Source organism: Vanessa atalanta, chromosome 5 (assembly GCF_905147765.1).
Source record: "Vanessa atalanta chromosome 5, ilVanAtal1.2, whole genome shotgun sequence".
NCBI lineage: Eukaryota > Metazoa > Arthropoda > Insecta > Lepidoptera > Nymphalidae > Vanessa > Vanessa atalanta.
Genome location: NC_061875.1, coordinates 5,308,434 through 5,317,786, shown reverse-complemented (window position 1 = coordinate 5,317,786; position 9,353 = coordinate 5,308,434). Strand labels below are relative to the sequence as shown.

The 9,353-nt window shown below is 31.1% G+C and overlaps 1 protein-coding gene across 1 annotated transcript; it reads left to right on the top strand.

The window, feature by feature from the left end:
- Positions 1 to 691: 691 nt before the first annotated feature.
- On the top strand, positions 692 to 6,849 carry LOC125064267. Its single transcript, XM_047671221.1, has 3 exons — positions 692 to 767; positions 5,778 to 5,880; positions 6,578 to 6,849. Exons 1-3 carry the CDS (start codon positions 750 to 752, stop codon positions 6,706 to 6,708), a joined length of 252 nt encoding a protein of 83 aa, XP_047527177.1. The 5' UTR covers positions 692 to 749; the 3' UTR covers positions 6,709 to 6,849.
- Positions 6,850 to 9,353: the final 2,504 nt, after the last annotated feature.

Sequence of the window (9,353 nt, the reverse complement as noted above, 5' to 3'; positions counted from 1 at the left end):
ATCCATCTAATATGTCCTTCTTCAGTTATTTTTTATGATGACTTTTTTATAGCATTTTCATTCATTAGACCGTGTCGAGTAACGATCTTTTAACAAATTAATTCTTAACATTTTTTTAAACAATATTTTTGATCACACAAAACCCCTATTTTCATTCATAAGGGCAAATAAAAAAGTATGTTCTTCAAGCTTACCTATTCCAAACTTAAGATGAGGAGCTTATTTCTTCAATATCGGTTAAGTGATTTAGCCGCGCAAGCCTAACAGACAGACAGACAGACTTACTTTCGAATTATGGATAGTAATCATCCAATTTACATACAAATCCTTGTAAAGCTTTTAAACGACTTCCTGAATGTTAAAAAACTTCCTTTGTTAGTGCAGTTAAGGTTGTAAAAGTATTTTTATATTTAAAATGGAATATTTATATCAAAATGTTAAGATTACATTACAATCTTTGTTATTACAACCACCTACATGTTTAGTTTTTTTTAGACCTATAACATCGTTTTGCTTGACAACCAATACCACCTAAAATTTGGTTCATAGTAATATTTTTTGGAAATATTAACTTTCAGGATGGTTGCTACGTATGGATAATGTTCCTGAAAATTTAATTGTAAGTATATATGTAAAATCAAAATCTCATACAGATTCGAGGGTCGCATCTTTCTGTATAAATAGTGCGCAGGCGCTGCGCGCGTTGTTTATTTAATATCTAGTGTCAGTATAAACAGCCCGTGACCACCATGCTCGCGATTAAACAGGTTCGTTGAATTTTATTGATTGGTATCGATAATTCATTAAAGACAGTGCTTTGATATAGAATTTAAATATACTCTAGTGTCATAAAAAAATCTGGAAGAATATTTCTGTTCGAATTACAGGACCAATAAAACTTATTGGGTTTTCGCGTAAGAACTCGTCAGTAGAGGCCTAGAGTTTTACCTATGTTTGAAAATATTTTTTAGCATTGTAATATCTCCTGCATAGTTGGCTGGTTTCCGTTCTAAACTGCCGCCTTTTCGGAGACTGCTTTTATTATATTAATATTTGTACTTTAAAGTATATTTTATATTAAACATATATATAAAAACCATTTAATTTTGTATCCTATCATTACCAAGAGCAATTAATAAATCAATTAATTATAAGTTTTTCTTTTTCGAACAAGAACAAGCACATTACTTAGGATGTGTGACAGATGAAATTTTGTGAATTTACAATTACCTATCAAACATGATCCTAATATCATTGTTATGTATAACCAAATTCAACACATTAGGATTTTTTTTAACAAACTTTCACTTCACCCTACAGATATATATCTGTATCTATCTGTGGTTGTGCTTCTATGATTGATAGATTAAGCATTTGGATTATTATCTAAGATTGGTTCAAAGGAAAGGCACGATTGACTTTGTCAAGTTCTAAAGTGTGTGTTATTAATCTCGTTGTGCGACGGTGAAGGGCAATATCGTGAGGAAACCTTCAAGTGTCGGAAGAAATTTCGATTATTCATATTTTTTATTATGATGACTTGAGTTTGAGTATTTTGTATGTATATAAAAAAGAGATACTTTAGATTTACGAGCTCCTTACCTTTTGACCATAGGGTCGATAAATACTTAGTAGCACTCACACATAGGACTAAGCCCTGCGGCTGCTTTCGACCCCGTCGTATTTGAATTTGCCATTCTATCAAAAATAGAGTGCAGAGTGCAACTTGAGTAACTTGTTTTCCTATAATCCGAAAACACTATCTTTTTATGTAGAAAACTTTGTCGCGAATTCGTCGGCTAATGAAAATTGAATCGCACGCTTATACAGTGTGTCCGGCTATGGACTAGCGATATTTTATATACTAATAAAATAGTTGTTTTATTAGTATCTAGAATATCGCTAGTCCATAGCCGGACACACTGTATATAGTACGTCTATGAAAAGGGAATATGTGTATTGTGTATTGTGTAGCTACACAGGACAAATTAAAACTTGTATGCGTATTAAAACGTATGTACTTTATAAATAATAGCCAGCTGGCTATATTTTATAAAGGATCGGCACCGTGTCTGACGAATTCGGGCATCGTATATATACCTTTTTCATAATTAAACTGAAGTATAATAGTATTTAACATTGTGACAATGCTGTATTTTTTAGCATACATAAGTTATTTTTATCTCTATAACGATTGTAATGCGGTTTTTATCAATTAATAGAGTGATTCAAGAAGAATGTCTATATTTATAATAAATAATATATACATACATTCATGTTATAGTAGAGAAAAGCCGAGAATTTTATCATTCCTAGTTGAAAAAAAACAAGAATTTGTCTTTAAAAGTTGTAAATATACCCGAAATTATAGGTACTTATGAAGCTAGGCCGGGACGAGTGGCTAGGTGTAAATACGTTACATGTAATCTAAATCATCCTGACCATAAACATTACATGTTAGAGGACGAATAATTTTAATCAAATTCCATTTTTGTACTAAAACCTTATTTTACTAAAATGCAAGCCAAAAACGGCGTGTATATGTGTGTCAAATGATATGCCCATGTGAAGAGGATTATGTTCGTCTTCTAATGATTGAAATTTTCATTTCGATTTATATTTGTGTACATATTTCCATGATTTCTTAAATAGGTTTCGTAAGATTTCGTAGAATTTGTTTTTTTTTTAAATTAGCTTATAGTATTTTATTGAGGTTAAAAATAGCTCAGTGCAATCAATGCTGTCCATTAATACTTTCTAGCTATTATTGAGCTCCACTTGGAATATCAAGTGAGTCAGTTTACAAGGAGATCCAATTAGGGCAAATACTTCTTAAAATCTCAGTGAGTATTGAAAACTTCTGCTATAAAATGATCTATACATAATATGTTGTTGATAACAACAACAGGGATAACCCTTAATTCAAAAACAAATTTTATTATACTATATGTATAACTAGAAAACTCCGTAGTGGAGCATCGGAATTATATTGACCTTACGATTCACGCGCTTCCGTATAGTATGTCGATGTACAGTATATCAAACGAATAAAACGAAGCGTTAATTTTTAGAACAATACAATATAGTTGTTATAATCGTTTGGAGCCACAAGTAAAAATAATTATAAGTTTGAGGTACTTTAATTACTGAAATCACAGCATAACTTTGACAACTCTAACGAGCAAACGTCAGGGCGTAAATTCTACTAACAAATTGAAATTCATTTTTTATTCTACTAACACAACAATTTAGTTAGGTGCGGCTCTTTATAAGTAGAATAGAAATATAATAGGGATAGTTTTGTAACCGATGATAAGAAAGAATTGGTTATCAGCTTCGATTAAAATGTAGTTTATTTTTGTGAGAAAAAGTCGAAGTTAAATAAAAATATAATCAGAAACGTATAACACTTATGAGTTCGTAGAAATCGCCATGTTTCGTTCAATGTCTTTAACGCACTCGTAACAGAATGTAGAGACGTACCGCCTCGAAAAGCTATCGCGTAAAGTGAGCAAAACGATTATGTGAAACTGTACAATGACTGATAATTATGTTCTCTGTATATTGTTCATTTTTAAAGAAATCATAACGACAAAATGTTCGGATTTATTTTTGTTAAAACATTTTTTTTTCCTTATAATTTTTGAGCTATTATTTATTTCTTAATCTGTATGAAACTGTAGTTATATTTCTTTAAAGTAAGTAAAATATATATATATTAAATTTCGCAATAGTTGATGGCATTGTACATAAGCCTTAAGTTCAAGGTTTGATTTCTAGTTTATGCAAATTTCATTAAATTACAGAGTACATTCCACGAAATGGTTATTAGAATTGAGTAATAATTATTTTCAAAGGCGATACTAATTATACTAACTATACTATACTATACTATACTATACTATACTATACTATACTATACTATACTATACTATACTATACGACCATGCGAAAAGTACGAAAAAGCAAGTTTTAACGGCTACGGCTTCCACTCTCCACCAGCGCTAGACAGATATCGCTCATGTGCAATCTCTATTCCTTCATATTTATATGGATGACAAACTCGTAATTTATTTCCCCTGTTACGGTTTCAAACCTCACAATCAGTTCTACATTATAGCTAGATTAGACAAACGACCCAAAACTAAAATCTGGATACACTGAGAGACAAGACTATCATAGTTGAAGTAACAGCCTGTAACGTTCCCACGGCTGGGCTAAGACCTTCTCTCCTTGAGAAGATTTGGGGCATATCCATATGGATGCATATGTGGTGGTAAATATTCATCCAAGACATCAAACATCCGAGCACGAATTTCAAAAAAATTCAGTAGTGCTGGTCAGGACTTGAACCCACATTCTTCAAATAGTTGGACTATCTGACAAATATTGGTCCAAACGATGGATCCAAATAATCGACGATCTGTTCAGCTTTATATTTTACTTATAGATAAATTCACTAGATAACTGGCCAAGGTTTGTTCCAGTAAATGTCATTACCATTCATGTCAATCGTTAACTAACTCGTGGAGTTATTACTTAGAGCAAAAAGTTCAATAGAATTAAATAACAGCGAATATTTTGTAAGTCCTATAACTTATAAGCATCTTATATTAATAAGTACGTTTGGATCGTGAGAAAAGGTCCATATAACTAACTACTGCAGTTAATTTCATTATGTAAAATGTTATATTTGTATTAGTATCGCCATAAGACAATGAAACACATTCAGACAATCCCATAGACAATTACTATTTTTTAACTGGGTTGCTAACAATAACTATAAAATAATTATTAATTATTTCCAAAGCTAAAATGTCACTTTGACGTTGCATAAACAATTAACTATTTTAGGGTCCCGTAACCAAAGAGTAAAATGGGACCCTATTACTAAGACTCCGCTGTCCATCCGTCTGTCTTCAGCCTTTGTCTCATGAACCGTGATAGTTAGACAGTTGAAATTTTCACGGATAATGTACCTATTTCTGTTCCCACTATAACAACACATACGAAAAAACACAATAAAATTAATATCCTACAAGTCCTACACAAAAAAGGTGCTTTTTTGTGTTGCCGGTTTTTATTTTTATACTAGTCTTTGATATGGAACATTTCGGTCATTCTCAAAATATCGAATGCTACTTCTGTAATTGTATTTGTTCTACTTACTTTAAGCCTGTTTAAGGTCTAGCTAAGGTCTTAAGACACACGTTGTCACCGTTGAGATATATTATCTTATGTAAGTATATTGTTACGTTATATGACATTGTTTGTAGGTACGATTATGGTTTAATATAATAATTGATATAGGTATTAGTTCACTTCTTGCCTTATATAGATCTAAAAGGTTATTCACGCGATTAATATATAGAACCTCAATAGCTCAACATTTTACTTAGCGTTGTGATAGGTGCGAGTTCGATCTAGATCTCGAGGTCTATGAAGATACTAATCCCACATAGCCCAGTCCCAGTTCCCAAGGGCCCGGATATCTTTCAGAAGGTTTTGCCTTTCAATAAAAAGATGGTAGTACCTTCTAACATACGATTTATCTGGTATTACGGTTATATTATGGTAGTTTTTACGACATCTTTATAGGGTAATATTCCTGTTAAAAGTACTTAATTACAAAGAAAATTATAACGTGCTTATTATTATTTATGAAATTATTATTAATTAATCTAATATTATGAAACACGTAGAACATTCCTGGATTAATAATATGAATGAATTCCGTTTTGCTAAGTCATGATAAAATTTTTTTATATACATTACAGATACTAGTTTTGATTTTCGTCTCGTATGCTGTGTTAACGTTCTGCGAGGCGAGACCAGACAGCGCAGGTCATGCTCCGCTGCCTGGACCGGGACTTTCATATGGTAATATAAATTTTTAGAGTATATTTAATATAATCTTTCTCAGGAACTAAATTTAAAAAGCGTTAATCTAAATAATCTCTTCATCGTATAATGCGACATACCTCTATCAACCTTTTGAAATAGTTGGTATATTACATGTTGATAAATTATTTTCAAAGTGCACAATTAGGCTTATGCTAACCAATGCTATACCATAAACGAAGAACGAATAGAATACCTTATCCATAATTTCCAGAGCGGTGTACAAAAGTTACAGCCTGTAAGTATTCCACCGCTGGACTAAGTCCTCTTCTGTCATCTGTTATGTCAGATTTTCATATAACAAACGTCATGCAGGTTTCCTCACGCGGAGAGTTATAACACCAAAACCCCGAATTTAATTATATATAAAGAAAAAAATAAGCACATGAAAATTCAGTGGTGCTAGTTTGTTTTTGAACCTACAATCTTTCGTAAAGATTCAGGTGATTTAACCACTTGGCTATCACGGTTTCAATGTATTAAAAAAATATCAGTAAAAGATTGCAATTAAAAATAACAAGTAGACTTTTACTAAAAGTTTTATATAGCCAGCTTAAAGGTAAGATGTACCTACGTTTTTCGCTAAAGGTCTTACAAAGATAACAAATATTTGGATAAGTAAGGTTCTGTCCTGATATGTAAAACAACATATTTGTAACATTTATTACCTTTACAGGTGGCATTCCCTATGGTAGTATGAGCGGCAATGTAGCTGAATACTACAGACAGCAAGGGCCATCTATCGGACGAGGAGGAAACTTGTACAGCGCCAATATAAAATACGCGCCGATTGAACAGTTTTTATAATAGATGGCGCTATTATTACTATTCATGCTTTAACCAAATTATTTTTCTTTGTTTTGAGTATTATTGCTAAATAATTAAGTACATTAAATTGTAAATGTACACAATTTAAGTAAAACTTTTTTTTAATACCTCCCTTCATTATTTCTATGACAATTTATTTTATGCATAAAAAGAACAAAAAAAAACTTAGTAAAGATGGCGTCATTAAATATTTTTAACACAGGCTTACAGAAGTCAGAAATTTAAGTGGACTAGCTTATACGCGCAGGTTCGTCGGAGTAAATTTTAATTTTATTACAACGTCCTCATTTTTTATACCTAAATAATATGTACCTATAAATTAAGTAAAATATATTATTTAAACATACTAGATTATAGCATTTTGTTTCAAACATATTTTAAATATGTCGATAAAAAAAGTATTTTAACATGATGTTATTTTTACTAGAGTGGATTGCTAATTGCTATCTAGGTTATGATATAAGTGTTGATATCCTATAAAATGTTAAAAATTTTATCGTCATATGTGGAAATGGCGTAAGAGGGTTTCCCAGCGAGAAAAATAAAAACAGCAACCATTTATTTGCATCTAATATTTGCGATTATTAAATAATTGAAGTTTTAAATTGATTTTTCATTGTTTTTACTCCATGTTCGTATAAAGTTACAATATCGGACCATCTCGACAAAAAGTCCTAAGTAATATACCTTAAGTGTTTTTTCGTATTGAAAAGTATCTACACAAGTACATTATTCAGTAACTATGTTAGTACAATATAAGTGCCATCCATCCATATAAATATCAATGTGATTTGAAATTAACATGTAATTTGTTATATGACAATTGTATTGGACACTCGTGGGAATATTCAACATACAATACGAGTATTATTCTTGTAGACTTATGGTCTCTTGACCAGACAGTTATGGAGAGTAGGTAGATGCACGTTTAGGAAGAAATTAAAATAATTTTTTTATGTATGTTGCAGAATATCCATTTTTATTACAATTGTATATGTTTTTAAAACTATTTATAATAACGCAAGTATTTTATACGAACGGACATACCTACATAACCTACATAGAAAATAAAAAGGCAAGTCTCGCAGCCCGCTTGTTTGCGGATTAAAATTGAAAACTTATTATTATTAAAATCGTAGCGATGTTTTTTTTGACGACAACTGACTATATATTAAATGATTACATAAATATAAATTATGATTTTAGTAGAGGAAATGTCGCATATGACATTCTGACATTTCACGTTGGTTCCAACGGTGAGTTTCGAGTTTCTTCTTAGAGATATCAGAACTATCACAATTATAATAATACTGTTTATTTATAACAGTATAATAAATATAATACTGATTTCAGAATGTATTAGTTGCTACAAAATAAAAAATACCAGACTATTGCTTGTTTTGAAACATGATAAATTCAGATTATTGGTTTTGGGTTACCAACAGGTGCTCATTACTGAGTTTAGGTAATCTAATTGTACACTCGCCAGTGTGGGGCGATGCGTGACGGTGGGCCTAGTAACTTCATTATGTCAGCAAACAAGTTGCCATAAAAATGACGAACATATTTCTTTTTGATTACAGATTGAATACTGAGGTACTCATTACGTATAATTATGAGTTTGATTTTTCCATTTGGTGGTAAATGGTGATTATTGGTAGTTAGATGTTCTTTATGCTGTCGATGTACCTCCTATAAAGTGAAATACATTTGGAGTTTGTCTCTTTCCCTTCAATTGTTAACTGCGATTACATACACATACCTACATATAGCCTACCAATTGTCAAAAACGCTTCGCGACAGGAGTTGATAGTTAAATGTTAGGCATGAAAATACTTAAACACAGCAATACTATGTAAGTACTTATTGCTGTTTGGTGGTAGAATAAGTAATAATAAGTAAGTGGTATATATCCAGACGGGCTTGCAAAAAGTGATACCATTACGTAATAATAGTAATAGCTATACCAATTTTATGATTTTAAAACAAAGGTTAAATAAATCAGAATCCAGTAATTCAACATACTTAATACCTACTAACTTACTAACCCGAAACCAACGTGTACTACTTAAGAAAAAGTTGAATGATTTGTTCTTTTACTAAAAAGAATCAGACGAAAATCCCAACCATATATTAGAAGCAATAAATATTCCGTACACGGAGAATCTTCTTACATTCATTGAGAACTTTTCAAGTAGCTCCCGTGACGCGAGCACGTGTTTGACAATTCCATAATCGACTCCATATTACAGTTCACATTCATAAAAATACTTCATGCTATTATAAAACTTATTGTAATGTAATATAGACGTCAGTCGCTTATATAAATTACGAAATATCTTCTCTGCTACCTACTGTATGTTCATTGTGAATTCGATACATGTATGGATGCGGTATTTTTTAGCGGTCAATGTAATATATTTGGAAATACATTATAACGCGATAATGCTTCGGAGAAAAGCATTACACATTGTTAAAAATTACAGATAAAATATAATACTGTTTTTTTTTTAATATGACAATATCATGGACAAGGCATTACGTTAATAATAAATATCACTTTGGTTATGTAAACTTTTATTATACAATACAATCAGCTCGAAGCAAATGTATGGTTTAAGTTT

Excerpts from the sequence above, each read along its gene's own strand:
- LOC125064267 (XM_047671221.1), top strand. Across the intron at positions 5,881-6,577 it reads TGGACCGGGACTTTCATATG|GTGGCATTCCCTATGGTAGT; the intron begins GTAATATAAATT and ends TTACCTTTACAG.